Source organism: Mobula hypostoma, chromosome 17, assembly GCF_963921235.1.
Source record: "Mobula hypostoma chromosome 17, sMobHyp1.1, whole genome shotgun sequence".
NCBI classification, from domain to species: Eukaryota; Metazoa; Chordata; class Chondrichthyes; order Myliobatiformes; family Myliobatidae; genus Mobula; species Mobula hypostoma.
Genome location: NC_086113.1, coordinates 21,395,836 through 21,411,640, shown reverse-complemented (window position 1 = coordinate 21,411,640; position 15,805 = coordinate 21,395,836). Strand labels below are relative to the sequence as shown.

Here is a 15,805-nt window from a genome sequence, read left to right as displayed (position 1 = left end):
CCACAATTAAACTTTTGTGAGATACAGTACTGTGCAAAAGTATTATGTAGATAGCATGCCTAAGACTTTTGCCAACATGGAGCGGAGAGTGAGTTTGTAAATCTGGCAGGAGCAAAGGATGTTGGCTATGGCGAGGATGGAGTGCCTTTGGAAGGGTGTGGGACAGGTGGCAGAGTGGGAGTGCCAGGGACGGGGGTTGGCGTGGGTACAGTCACACCTAGCCCTGAGACACCAGGCAAGGTAATTTGATTCCAAACAAATGGTTTATTGCTCCTGCCCTTCTCCCTTCTCCTTTTCCCAACCATGATTCCCCTCTCCCTGCTTCCTTCCCACTCTCAGTCTGCGACAGAGACCCATATCAATCAGGTTTATCATCACTCACATATGTCATGAAATTCATTTTTTTTGTGGCAGGAATACAGTGCAATACATAAAATTACTGCGATACTATGCAAAAATCTTAGGTGCCCTGACCTATGTATATATATATACACTATATAGTTCCTCCAGCATTTTGTGTGTGTTGCTTGGATTTCCAGCATCTGAGGGTCTTCTCTTGTTTGTGATTTGACTGCCACATGGCGAGGTCTCTTCGAGGGATGCCTACCCTGAAGCAGTTTAGATTTTCCCTTCTGTCCTGATGAAGGGTCTCACTCCAAAACATCGACTGTACTCTTTTCCATAGATGCTGCCTGGCCTGCAGAGTTCCTCCAGCATTTTGTGTGTGTTGCTTGCATGCGTCAAACCTTTGCACAGTACTGTACGATTCCTCCCAGTGGAGAAATTCCCTCTTGATTGGATTTTAGCCAGAAGTTACTGATGCCAGCAGCACTCAGTCGCTGGTTTGGTTTCAAAGATGGTCATTCTCCTTCACGTCTGCATTCATGCCTTTCCGAATGTATTTCAGTCGAGGTCAAGATCCACGTGGTCCCGGTGAATCCCAGATCGGTTATTGGCAAAGCAAGTGCAGCACTGATTTTTGTATCATTTTGCACATGGTTGAGAGCAGATTGATGAAGCAGCAATATTCACATTGTATAATCCTGTTTCTTTTAGCACATCATAATCGGGGCAACTTTTAAGAAGAAGATTAGCTTCGTCACATGTACATCGAAACAGACTGTGAAATGTGTTGCTTTGTGTCGAATCAGCAAGGATGTGCGAGGGCAGGTGGCCAACATAGCATCGCCACAGCTTAGCAACCCTAACTGTATGTATTTGCAATGTGGGAGGGAACTGGAACGCTGTGAAGGAAACTCGTATGGTCATGGGGATGGGGGGTGGGGTGATGAAAAGCTCCAGCAGGAATCAGACCCAGATCCGTGATCGCTGGTGCTGTAAAGAAACTACACAGACCACCAGCTACTGCGTCACCACTAATTTTTATTTCAGTTTGTTGCGTGGCTGCTCTCGTTTACTATGCATATAAAATGATGTAGTTCACGAGGTAAGCATCTGTCTACCTACAGCTGCTCGTCGAATGCCTTTCTGTATTCATTGAATCAGGGTTGCTACCCTGGTTAGATATTAATAAAAGAGTAAGGGATAGGCCAGGATGTGAAGCCACAGAGTGGAAATTGAAGCAGTTATGATGATTTTGCTGGTGGTTCATCGAAAATGAGAACTACCAAGTTTGGAGCTGCTGGATCTGTTCTGAATCTTCCCCTATTATTGTTAAGGAAGGGCCAGGCAATCTAGTGAAGAATATTGTCAGTGTGAAAGAGGACACTTTGATTGAGTGTCAGTCATTGACAGATTCATCTACAGCAGGTCAAGCAAGTTCATATTTCATACTGCTCTCCCTTACCATCTGCTGTAGACCCAATCTGGCTGTGATGTTATTAGCCCAGTCAGTGCTGGTATTACTGAACCATGATTCATATCAATGTTGAAGACCCCCAATCATAATGCCTTCAGTGACCCTGTTACTTCTGTGCTTCTGTTTGTTTAGAACTATTTTTTTCTTAAAGATTAGCTGTATTTGTCACATGCACAGCAAAACATTAAAACATACAGTGAAATGTGTTGCCTTGCATTAACGACCAACAGGAGGTGCGGAAGAAAGCCCTCAAGTGTCACTGCACTTCTGGCACCAACATAGCACGTCCTTAACTTACTAACCCATTTGACTTTGGGACATGGGAGGAAACCAGAGCACCCACAGCAAACCCATGCGGTCACAGAGGGAACGTACAAACTCCTTACGCACAGTAGCAGGAATCGAAACCTGATTGATGCCCGTTCGCACTGTAAAGCGATTGCACTGACTGCAACTCGGAGGGATGCTGATTTTTCAGTTAACTGGAGGACAGTGGGTAGAGGATCTGGTTTGCATTCTGAACTGCTCTTACTCATTTTTTGTCTTCATCTCCTGAGATTTCATGAGCTTATATCCCTCCCTCCTATCTGCACAGCACTTGCCATGTCTCTGGTATGGCAGGACAGGCCCCGCAGTAGTAGTGGAAGAGATTAGGTTCCGATCATATAGTTATTTAATTAGCTTGAATAATTTCTGGAGAAAATGTTGGGCTGAAATTCACCCCCGTAACACGTACTACAGATGGGATGTAATAAGAGTATACACTTTATACACTGCAGTTGAATTTCAGTTCTTTTGAAGCAAATTTTGGAAATGGTGTTCAGAGTGTGAACACTATTGAATTGCTCATTGCACAATGTAGTAGAGGACAAATTCCCATCCCCATGCTTTGCAGCCTTTCTTCTGTAGTTGTGGGAAGAAAGGTAATTTCAGTATAACTACAAGCATTTACAAGCCGTATAAAATAAAGACATAAATGCTACTGGAGTTACAGGGAACATGCTACTGTCATCCTATTCATCCTGCTTGTGCAGGGGAAGTAAAAGCAAAAGATTGCTTGCAAATGATGTATTTTTAATTGGCAAAACAGTTGACAGAACTGCTGTATTAACATGTCTACTGTCTGCAAAAGCCAGCTGAAACATAGAACCTCATTAATTCTGAATGAAATAATTCCCTTCGGGGAACTTGTTGTCAATGAAAGAAATAAGAAAAAAACATTTAACCCTGTCAGATTTGAGTACATATCTTTTCCCTCCTAACTGAGTCCCATAGTTTGTTCTATCTTAATTAACATTTCCTGAACTGAAATCCTTTGGGAAATGTTTTTTTTAAACTTAATCCGACTTGGTGTAAAAATGACAGAAAAGTCAAATTAGTAGATGTCCATATCTGACACCCACACATGAATAATAAAACTACATAAAGACTTTGTATATGATGGTCTGTAAGGATGTATATTCCTGTTTTCATCATTTGAACTAATGATTATCAAATTCATGGAGGAAGAATCACATATGCAGGAGTTGGTAATTGTAACTCTTAATGTAGCCTAGTCAAGAAAAATGGAAGTGAATTAATGCAAGAAGAAATGATGAAATATTTGTTACTAGAGTTATACTCAGCAATGTAGATTAACAATCTCACAATGTAATCATCTTAGTCCACAGATTTTTATTACTTTATTTGCTGACTTCTGAAGGTACATTTTAAAGATTTTGTTTACACAAAGGCAAAATATAGAAGATGTTAGAACTGATGGTGGGGCAGCCACAAGTGCCGCCACACATTCCAGCGCCAACATAGCACGCCCACAATGTTTGGCAGAACGACACAAACAACAAAAAAGCGAGTGAACAACAGTGGAACAAGCTGCTTTTCCACCATCTCTCTCTCACTCACTCACTCACTCTCACTCTCACTCTCACTCACTCAGTCACTCTCACTCACTCTCTCTCTCACACTCTCACTCACACTCACTCTCTCTCTCACTCTCACTCTCACTCTCACTCACACTCACACAGGCAACCTCAGCTCAGGCTGCCTCTGGAACTCCAGTCCTTGGCCCATGACTCTCAGTCTCGCAGACAGCAGGCCCTCAATTTCGGACTCCACCCCAGGACTCGCTAGTCAAGGGTTTGACAGGTCAACAGGTCAGGAAACTTCTGTGGAGGGAGAAGCTGAGAAACATTTGAACATTTCAGTGGAACTTGAAAAAGTGCGTGATTGAACTGATTTTTAAAAATTCTATGCAAGACCGAGAGGTTGAGGAGATTTTAGAATAGAATGGAGGGTCAATCATAAAGTGGAAGGCAGGACAGATTAAATGAAAAAGGGATGACGATACAAAGCAAAGAGGAATAGAAATGGGGGCAGGTAAATTAAAAAAAAACTGCTTTGGTGAGATGAAATGGGAGAAATGAAAACATAATTTACAAGTGTTGATCTCCAAACTGAGTCTGGTTTTGAGCCTAATGAGTCTAGCCAAAAGCTTAGGTTCTGTTCCTCAGGTTTTCATTCCTGAGTGGGAATGAAACAGGACAGTGAGCGAGGTTAGAGTGAGAGAAGATCAGGGAATTACGACAACAGGCAACTGGAAACTTTATGCTCTGTTTGCAAATTGAATTGAGGTGTTCCAAAAAATCTCGTTTTTGTTGAAGGTAGGTGGTTTCACAGCAAGCTATAGTAAAAGCAGTGACAGTTACATTGCCTTGTATTCTCTTCTTGTTTCACCCCTTTGAAATGGACTGCCATGTTAGATATGCTGCGTGAGTTTTGGAGATTTGGATTGACAAGCTATTTTAATATGGGTGCCATCTCTGGCTCTGTTGGTAGAACTCCTTCATCCGATTCATGGGCCTTGTCTGCGCTCTCAAATGTGTATAAAAGATACCACATCACTATATTTTAAAGACAAACAGGGCAGTTATCAGTTTTTGTTTTTGGCCCATATATCAGAATTGGGTTTAATATCTCTGGCATTTATTGTGAAATTTGTTAACTTAGCGGCAGGAGTACAATGCAACACATGATAATATAGAAAAAATAAGTAAATCAATTGCAGTGAGTACATATATGCATATTAAGTAGTTAAATTAAAAATAGTGCAGTAACAGAAATGATAAAAAAGGGAGGTTGTGTTCATGGGTTCAATGTCCTTTTAGGAATCGGATGGCAGAGGGAAAGTAGCTGTTCCTATGGGCAATATATGTCCCACAATGTCAAATTATATGGTTTATCATATGGAGCTTGTATATGTCCCACAATGTCAGATTATATGGTTTATTATATGGAGCTTGTAGGTGCAGGACGGTTGTGGCGTGGCACGTGCGGGCCAAATTGAGGCAGTGGGACCCAGGCCCCAGAGTGAGGAATGAGCTAATGTTTAGCCATTGCTGGAGCAGACTTGGAGCCAGTTCAAAGCTGCAGATCCGAGGCAAAGCAGAGCCGAGACAGCAGGGCCTGAGAACGAGGAGCGAGGAGCGAGCTGGTATTTAGCCGATTTAAGTGCTGGACCGGACTGAGAAGGTCATGGTGTCAGGGCCAGAGGCAAGGGATGGGCTGGCATTGAGCTTGCTGCTTGGCAAGGGTTGCTCGTCTCCACACTAAACTGAGGCAGTGGCCTGCAGCTGAAAGGCTCCTTGTCTGACTGCAGTGATGACTGGCTTCGTGGCTGTGAACTCGCTTCCAAGGACACACATAAAATGCTAGAGGAACTCAGCAGGCCAGGCAGCATCTATGGAAAAGAGTGCACAGCTCTGGGCTGAGACACTTCAGCAGGACTGGAGAAAAAAAGCTGAGGAGTAGATTTAAATGGTGGGGGTGAGGGGAGAGAAAAACACCAGGTGATAGGTGTAACCTGAAGGGAGAGGGATGAAGTAAAGAGCTGGGAAGTCGACTGGTGAAAGAGGTACAGGGCTGGAGAAGGGGGAGTCTGATAGAAGAGGACTGAAGGCCATGGAAGATAGAAAAGGGGGAGGAGCACTAGATGGAGGCGATGGGCAGGCAAAGAGATAAGGTGGGAGTGAGAAAAGGGAATGGGGAATGGTGAAGGAGAGGAGAGAGGGTCATTCCCGGAAGTTCGAGAAATCGATGTCCATGCCATCAGGTTGGAGGCGACCCAGGTGGAATATAAGGTGCAGTTCTTCCAACCTGAGGGTGGCTGCATGGCGACAGTAGAGGAGGCCATGCATGGACATTCTTGAATGGGAATGAGATGTGGAATTAATATAGGTGGCCACTGTGAGATCATGCTTTTTCTGATGGATAGAGTATAGGTGCTTGGTGAAGCGGTCTCCCAATCAGTGTTGGGTCTTGCTGATATATGGGAGGCCACAGCAGGAGCACTGGGCATAGCGTATGACCCCGACAGACTCATAGGCGGCGTCACCTCACCTGGAAGTTCAGTTCAGTATGTTATTTGCTCACTTTATAATGTTTGCATGATTTGTTCTTTTGTTTTGCACATTGGGTGTTTGACGGTCTTTTTTAATGGGATCTGTTGAGCTTCTTTGTTTTGTGGCTGCGTGTAAGGAGATGACTCTCGAGGTTGTATATAGTAACCATACTTTGATAATAAATGTACTTTGAACTCTGTTGTTTACAAATAGGCTAATGTTTCTCCAACATTAAAAAAGTGACTACGCTTAATAATTCATTGGATGTAAAGTACTTTTGTAGTCTCTGGAGGAGATGTAAAGGTGTACATAGAAATGGAAGTTTTATAGTTTTATTCAATGTTTTTCTTTTAGTCAGAAGAAAGTTCACCTGCAGACACTACGTGAGCAGTCTGAAGTTCAGAAAATGACCCCACGAGAGAGGATGAGACTCCGAAAATTGCAGAGTGCAGATGAAAAAGCTAAGAAGTTGAAGTATGTGCAGAAGAACAGCATCTGTTTCATTTGAGGAAGAGATGCACTCAGTGCTCAGAAATGTTAACTTTGTTTTGAATTCCAGTTGATCCTCACTACATGAAGTGAATTGAACATTAAAACTATAAACCTCAGTGTTTAAATTTGAGGTTAGATGATTTTACCTTGATAATTTGTCCAACTTCCCCTTAAGTCTGAAAACTGTAATAAGTCACTCTAAAGGTTCCTGTTTTCAGATGAGAATAAATCCAAATTCCTTAGCCTTCCAGGCAAAGATTGTGGTTCGATGGATAATGCTCTTCTCCTGAGTCAGAAGGTTTTCCATTGCAGGGTTGAAACCCTGTTACAAAGCTCTTATTGACTGTCTCACCTCTCAACCCATCATCACTGAGACTTCATTAGGTCTGTGGTACATTGCCCTACCCCTGATCTTGGCATCAAAACATGCCAGTGGACAACATATTGTGTGCTCCAGGCAGGGGCACGCTCAACAGCTTGGCTCAGCGTTCATGGCAGCAGCGTTACTTATTGTTCTTGCGTTGAAGTGCATTTGTGGGATTATGGTGAGATGCTCCAGTTCATTTGTTGTTACATTTTAGTTTGGACTATACAGTTATTCGCTTGCGTATTTGTGGATCTCTCTAACTGTAACCAGAGTGTGTGATGATCACCTCCCCCATCTGTATCTGACTGATTGCGTTCTCTCCCCGGGTCTCAGTGCCCGGTCTGTTTTTGTACTTGTCGCAATAAAACCGGAAGTTGAGCTAAATGGGTTTCTCTTGTCTGACATCATGGTCCAAATGCTCACCACAGTGGTGTCAGGAGCGGGATTAGAAACTGATGGCAAGATTGAAGAGCTGTGATGTCGTATGAGCATCTTATGACCCGGGGAATAAGTCGAGGCACTGAGCATATGCCTCCTCCGCACCCCAGGGACGGGCTCCCGAAGACGGAATGTCAACTCAGAGAGAGGGCCTGGGAACCCAGCATCGTGCTTTCACAGAGAACCCCGACGGGTCAGGCTTACCCTGGTTCTCCACCGGGGAACATGGCAGAGTGCATCACCTGCGTCCCTTGTGTCCTGCACTGAGGAACACAGGAGGTTGCAGGCAAGGGAGGACAGGCAGCACGGCAGGTGCCACTGACGCTGCTGGAGCGAGAGGAAGACCAGTGGACCGCAGTGACTAACGCCACAAGGCCCACCCTGAGCATCTCCAGATACAATGGTACCAGCCGCTCGGAGCCTTACCTGGCGCGAGTCAAGCTTGCTGCATGCACGGTGGGTGGAACACCACCGAGAAGGTGGCGCACCTTGCCCTGGCTCTGGAGGGGTTGGCCTGCGAGCTCTCCTCGGCCTAGTGCTGGTTGAGCAGCGTGACAACAGGGCCCGTGTAGTGGCGTTTTGAGCAGAGGCCATCGGGGAAGCAATGAGGGAAGAACTGTGTAGCAGACGGGGCTGTGTGGGAGAAAGCCTAGGGCTGTTTGCAGCAGATCTCCGGCACCGTGCTCGGCATGGCTACCTCCAGTTCCCTCCCACGGCTCAGGAGGAGGTTGCCCTCCACGCCTTTGTAAAGGGGCTGATGCTGGAGTGCCTTTGGCAGCATGTTCGCCTGGCATCGTTGCTGGCCGAGGCAGGGAGGGCAGAATCTATTTTAGCATATTCCCCCCCCCCACCCCACCAGGCATTCCAGCGTCACTCCGCACGCCATGAGCCCAGGCTTGTGTCACCGAGGCGGAGCAGAAAACTCGTGAGCCCGTGAGACAGGTACGACCAGTGCCGCACGGGCCCCACCCCATGCCATGGGGCGATCTCTGCTGCCGGTGTGCCAAGACAGGCTCTGTGGCCTGGGACTGCTCCGCACCAGTACCATGCCACAGCCCAGTGGAGCCATTAGGAAGCTTGGCTCGCGCCAGGTAAGGCTCCGAGCAGCTGGTACCATTGTATCTGGAGAGGTTCAGGGAGCCGCACTGCCTGAGAATCCCCCTGTTGTCTCCTCTCCAGGAGGGCCATTTGGATGAAGAAGCAGGGCTTATAAGTGGACTGCATGGCGGAGGGCCATCAGATGCCATGAGCTGGTGAACACAGGGTCAACCGTCACCATCATTTGTCTGGGTGTCTATCCTAACCACGGCAAGCCACCCGGGCTGGGCAGTCAGTGATGGCGGTCCAGCTGGCAGCGGTCACCGGCGATGAGAGGGAAGAGGAGGCAGTGGGGAGAAACACAGTGGAACACGAATTTTGGCTAGCTGATATCCGGAACACTTGCATCGTTGGCCTGGGCCTGCTGTCCTGCTGGGGATGTGCCAGGGGCCAACACTCTACCCCGGCACTGAAGCCGTGGCTCTCCGGCAGAGCAGCTTCAGGAAGCGGACCAGGCGGGCGCAGGAACAGCGGCCCAGCGCAACACTGTGGATCCAGGAGCAAGCCAATGATGGCCGCACTTCATTGATGGTGAACCTCCCCGCCATTGACCAGCAGCTGCGCAGCAAGCAGGTGAGCGGTCCCGTGTGAGGGGATGGGTGAGCGTAGGATGGTGATCAGAGTGGCTAGCAGTCTCTGCCCTGGACCTGGAAGCCAAAGCTCCATGCTCTCAGCGGGCATTCTGGAGATGCGGGCCGGGTTGCTTGCTGTTCCAACGGTGCCAGTTCTCCGACGATGGCAGACATCTCCTGCAGCTGGTGGTCTGCGGGGTTTCTGCACCACGGTGGTGCCGTTGGTGTACAGGCTGGTGGGGGGGGGCAGCTACTTCGGGGTCATAAAGACATTGAGCAAGTTGCGCGAACGCTTCTGTCGGATTGGGTACTGGCGGGACGTGGAGCTGTCTGTGCACTGATGAGATGCTTGCCCGTCCCAGAAGGGGCCAGGCCATCAGCCTAGGGCACCAATACAGCAGTACATGGTGGGTCTACTGCCCCACCCAGAAAAGGGCGCTGTCCACCAGACTGGAAAGCCACTGGAACAGGTTGGGAGAAGTGCTCGACAGCATCTCCAAATGTGATATATCGGGTGTGGTTGCCTGGGCGGTGGAAGGCAGTCGTGCTGCACCGGGATCGGCTGGCGCTGCATTGGCCCTTGGCCCACCACCAACCCAGCTAGGCTGAAGGAAGGAAGTGAATCTCCCGCTGCCCTGCCTGTTGCTTTACCAAGCAGGTCTTGCAGTGCCACTCCTGGGGAGGCGGGGGGGGGGGGTGCTTCATAGACCACCCGATGCCCCAGGCAGCAGTATCAACCACCACCAGGACTCTTGGACTTTGTTGTGGACTCTGGTTGCAGGGGACGGCTGACCCCTCGGGTGGGGGCAGTGTGCCTCTCTGGGCGGGGCCGTGGTCAACATACCAGTGCTATTTATTTTGTTGTCTTAAAATGTGTTCGTGGGGTTATGGTGGGATGTTCCAGTTCATTTATTGTCACATTTTTGCTCGGGTTATACTACAGTTATTCGCTTGTGTGTTTGTCATTCTGACTGTAACCAGCGTGTGTAATAACCACCTCCCCCATCTGTATGTGACAGAGTGGATGCTCTTCCCGGGCCTTAGCGCTCCGTCTGCTTTTGTGCTTGTCGCAATAAAACTGGCAGTTGAGCTAAACGAGCTTCTCTCATCTGTGTCACAGTATTTTTGTTGTCAAAATTAATATCGCCTGGTCAATTGAGCCCAGGGATTTCTATACTGAGACAGTTGTCAGAACTTTTCTGCAGCAGCTGATTAGGGTGGACTATGATTTTTATGGTATATAGTTAAGCAGATAATATGAATGTATGAATCCACCATTTCTTTTTCATCAATTATTTTTCCAGAAAGTACAAAGACTTCACAATCTGCCCCTTATAGATAGAAATATGGGTGGTGTTACAGTCAAGAATTTGCTGGTGTGGTTAAATTTATTAATCATTATATTTTAATGTATGTGTACAGAATTATAAGAGCAACCATTTTCTGGATTACTAGCTTGAAGTTGTCTTCTTTCTATATTTTGTTCGTTAATCCGATAAGGTATTGATTTTATTTGGTTATCTGTATTCACTAGGTTCAGTTGATTAGCACATACAGTTGCTTTCTCACTGACTGCGCTGCAAGATGTAAAGAACTGACGTTCTCCGTTTCATATCAATAGGCAGCTGGCTGAGGAGAAATACCAGGAAAATCATCAACGCATGCAGCAACTGAGGAATCGCAATTTTCAGCAAGTCAGCGTGGATGTTCTGCATGTAAGTCAGTACGTGATTGGTAGGAACGGAAGGCACCCAGTACAATATTTGCCATCCTCCCTGCAGGGTTTCTAAGTACAGGGATGGCAGTGATGTTATCAAAAAATATTTTGGTGATCATTAAAATTTCAATACGTGTATTTAAATCTAACAGCAACAATTAACTGTGGCAGTCTGGTTAAGAGCTATATAAAAGGATGGCAAGAATAGAAAAACAAGCTATCTCAATTTAATTCAGTTTTAACTGAATCTAGAAGATCCTGCATGATATAAGATGTTTATTTTTTCATTTCTTTTATGACAAAGTGATTAATGGCACTAAGTAGTGGGGAATGGTGAGCTGAATAAAGAGACTTGATGTCCGGTCAGTGGATAACAGGGTTCTGGAACCCACTACCTGAGATAGTGCTGGTCATGGTTATTTTCAGAAACTGCCTGTTGTTCTGAGATTTCTACAACATAATCTATTCTGTATCAAGAGTTAGGAAAAGGAAGCAACTTGAATTAATGCAGGGTTCTGTAATACTATCAAGGAAGTCACAGTAAGGATCTGTTCAGATGCTGCTTAGTATATGTGCTGAAATTAAATTACTCTTAATAAATGCCTTGATTTCAATAGCAACTTCAGACATAGGATTGCCTCCATGTTCTGTTTTACAGAAGAATGTTTTAACTTAGGATAAATAAGCTTACATACAAAATTATCTTCCATTATTTGCACTTGCGAAGTTTTCCAAAATTTGGAATGCTCTTGGAAATCCACAAAATGGTGTGGAAGCAATAGAGCTTCTATCACACCTGATCTATTAAGTTTTGATGGAGTGCAAGATGCTGTTTACAACCCCAGAAGCAAAGCAACCTCATGGGAGAAGACAATTACGCGAGAAGTCAGTTGAGAAAAGTTGAACCATTATCACTGGGTCATCTAAAACAACAGTGCAAAACCTTCAGGGTGCTTATTGATTAACCCTTCCATTCCTGCTATTCTATTACATGCCCTCTGTTGGAATCTGGAATAAAATGCTAGAATTTTCTCCATGGAATTTGTGCAACTTTCTTGTGTTGCATTTGTTGAAGAAAGTAAGAGACTTTAAAAAGAATTTCCCAATGTTCAATTCAATTTCTTGCTGTTGTCTTTTATATCCATTTACTTCTCAAAATTCCATCCAATTCGATGGTACACAAAATTGCTCTAATTTTCTAAAGCTCAATTTACTCTAAGCCTAGAAACTTGTAGTTGAAAGATGGCCAAAATTTCTTGAAAATGAAGACTGTGGGGAAAAAAGATAAATCTCATTGTAATGTATTTCCCAATTTTCTGTCTTCTGTTCAATTTGACAGCCAGCTATGAAGCCAAATCTTGGCAGTTTAATTCAAATGCCTCTTTTATATGCAATCACTGTAGTGTTCTGAGTTTTGTATTTAAACTTTGATTATTGGCCATTCCTTCAGCTGCAAAGGTTCTAAACTTTAGAAAGTATCTGCATTTATACTTTGATGAAGCAGTGTTGGGTCTTCTGTATTCTTGTGGAGATATTCTACAGATGAAATCTGCCTTTTTTTTGTAATGCATATCTGAATGAGAATCCCAAGATTTTGAGTTTTGAAGCGTTACAGAATTTTGAGTATCCCATTCTCCTATCTTCTCCCTGTAACCTTTGATGCCCTGAGTAATCAAGGGCCTGTCAACCTCTACCTTAAATATTCCCAGTGATTTGGCCTCCACAGACATCTATGGCAATGAATTCCACAGATTCACCATCTGCTGGCTAAAGGTGAGATGGAGAAGAGGAGAGCTGTCATCATTGGAGACTCTATAGTTAGGGGAGCAGACAAGAGATTTTGTGGACGTGAGAAGGACACTCGCATGGTTTGTTGCCTCCCGGGTGCCAGGGTCCGGGATGTCTCTGACCGGGTGCACGACGTCCTGGTACGAGAGGGAAAGCAACCAGAAGTCGTGATACATGTAGGGACCAACGACATAGGCAGAAGAGGGATGAAGTCCTGAAGTGTGAGTTTCGGGAACTAGGCAGAAGGCTGAAGAACAGGACCTCAAGGGTGGCATTCTCAGGATTGCTGCCAGTGCTACATGACAGTGATGGTAAGAATTGGAGGAGCTGGCAGTTGAATGCGTGGCTGAGGAGTTGATGCAGGGAGCTGGGTTTTAGATTTTTAGATCATTGGGATCTCTTCTGGGGAACGTGGGCCCTGTACAGATTGGATGGATTGCATCTGAACTCGAGGGGGAGTGATATCCTTGCAGGTAGGTTTGCTAGCATGGTTCGGGAGGGTTTAAACTAATTTGCAAGGGAGATGGGATCCAGAGCGATAGAGCAGTGAAAGAAGTGCATGAAGTAAAGCCAGATCTAACATATAGAGAGGCTTTGAGGAAAGAGAATCAGAATAAACGGTGTAAAGACAGTAAGGTAGAAGGGCTGAAGTGTGTGTACCTCAATGCAAGAAGCATCAGGAACAAAGGTGATGAACTGAGAGCTTGGATACATACATGGAATGATGATGTAGTGGCCATTACAGAGACTTGGCTGGCACCAGGGCAGGAATGGATTCTCAATATTCCTGGATTTCAGTGCTTTAAAAGGGATAGAGGGTGGAAAAAGGGGAGGAGGGGTGGCATTACTGGTCAGGGATACTATTACAGCTACAGAAAGGGTGGGTAATGTAGCAGGATCCTCTTTTGAGTCAATATGGGTGGAAGTCAGGAACAGGAAGGGAGCAGTTACTCTATTGGGGGTATTCTATAGGCCCCCTCGTAGCAGCAGAGATACAGAGGAGCAGATTGGGAGGCAGATTTTGGAAAGGTGCAAAAATAACAGGGTTGTTATCCTGGGTGACTTTAACTTCCCTAATATTGATTGGCACCTGATTAGTTCCAAGGATTTAGATGGGGCAGAGTTTGTTAAGTGTGTCCAGGACGGATTCCTGTCACAGTATGTGGACAGGCCGACTAGGGGGAACACCATACTAGATCTAGTACTAGGTAATGAACTGGGTCAGGTCACAGATCTCTCAGTGGTTGAGCATCTGGGGGACGGTGACCACTGCTCCCTGGCCTTTAGCATTATCATGGAAAAGGATACAATCAGAGAGGACAGGAAAATTTTTAATTTTACCACTTTTTTAAAATTTAATTTAATTGGAGGAATTTAAGGTAGGGGCTTATATGGGAGGCAGGGTTTGAGGGTCGGCATAACATTGTGGGCCAAAGGGCCTGTACTGTGCTGTACTATTCTATGTTCTATGTTTAATTGGGGAAGGGCAAATTATGAGGCTATAAGGCTAGAACTTGTGGGTGTGAATTGGGATGATGTTTTTGCAGGGAAATGTACTATGGACATGTGGTCGATGTTTAGAGATCTCTTGCAGGATGTTAGGGATAAATTTGTCCCAGTGAGGAAGATAAAGAGTGGTAGGGTGAAGGAACCGTGGGTGACAAGTGAGGTGGAAAATCTAGTCAGGTGGAAGAAGGCAGCATACACGAGGTTTAGGAAGCAAGGATCAGATGGGTCTGTTGTGGAATATAGGGAAGCAAGAAAGGAGCTTAAGAAGGGGCTGAGGAGAGCAAGAAGGGGGGCATGAGAAGGCCTTGGCGAGTAGGGTAAAGGAAAACCCCAAGGCATTCTTCAATTATATGAAGAAAAAAAGGATGACAGGAGTGAAGGTAGGACCAATTAGAGATAAAGGTGGGAAGATGTGCCTGGAGGCTGTGGAAGTGAGCGAGGTCCTCAATGAATATTTCTCTTCGGTATTCACCAATGAGAGGGAACTTGATGACGGTGAGGACAATATGAGTGAGGTTGATGTTTTGGAGCATGTTGATATTAAGGGAGAGGAGGTGCTGGAGTTGTTAAAATACATTAGGATGGATAAGTCCCCGGGGCCTGACGGAATATTCCCCAGGCTGCTCCACGAGGCGAGGGAAGAGATTGCTGAGCCCCTGGCTAGGATCTTTATGTCCTCATTGTCCACGGGAATGGTACCAGAGGATTGGAGGGAGGAGAATGTTGTCCCCTTCTTCAAAAAAGGTAGTAGGGATAGTCTGGGTAATTATAGACCAGTGTGCCTTACGTCTGTGGTGGGAAAGCTGTTGGGAAAGATTCTTAGAGATAGGATCTATGGCATTTAGAGAATCATGGTCTGATCAGGGACAGTCAGCATGGCTTTGTGAAGGGCAGATCGTGTCTAACAAGCCTGATAGTGTTCTTTGAGGAGGTGACCAGGCATATAGATGAGGGTAGTGCAGTGGATGTGATCTATATGGATTTTAGTAAGGCATTTGACAAGGTTCCACATGGTAGGCTTATTCAGAAAGTCAGAAGGCATGGGATCCAGGGAAGTTTGGCCAGGTGGATTCAGAATTGGCTTGCCTGCAGAAGGCAGAGGGTCATGATGGAGGGAGTACATTCAGACTGGAGGATTGTGACTAGTGGTGTCCCACAAGGATCTGTTCTGGGACCTCTACTTTTCGTGATTTTTATTAATGACCTGGATGTGGGGGTAGAAGTGTGAGTTGGCAAGTTTGCAGACGACACAAAGGTTGGTGGTGTTGTAGATAGTGTAGAGGATTGTCAAAGATTGCAGAGAAACATTGATAGGATGCAGGAGTGGGCTGAGAAGTGGCAAATGGAGTTCAACCCGGAGAAGTGTGAGGTGGTACATTTTGGAAGGACAAACTCCAAGGCAGAGTACAAAGTAAATGGCGGGATACTTGGTAGTGTGGAGGATCAGAGGGATCTGGCGGTACATGTCCACAGGTCCCTGAAAGTTGCCTCACAGGTGGATAGGGTAGATAAGAAAGCTTATGGGGTGTTAGCTTTCATAAGTCGAGGGATAGAGTTTAAGAGTCACGATGTAATGATGCAGCTCTATAAAACTCTGGTTAGGCCACA

At 45.6% G+C, this 15,805-nt stretch overlaps 1 protein-coding gene across 1 annotated transcript in view; it reads left to right on the top strand.

The window, feature by feature from the left end:
- Window positions 1–15,805, top strand: part of nek11 (NIMA-related kinase 11) — a 331,369-nt gene that overhangs the window by 192,628 nt on the left and 122,936 nt on the right. Inside the window, exons 9-10 of the mRNA XM_063069323.1 lie at window positions 6,571–6,690; window positions 10,805–10,898. Of these exons, the coding sequence (XP_062925393.1) occupies window positions 6,571–6,690; window positions 10,805–10,898 (214 nt within the window). The remainder of the gene's footprint in view (window positions 1–6,570; window positions 6,691–10,804; window positions 10,899–15,805) is intronic.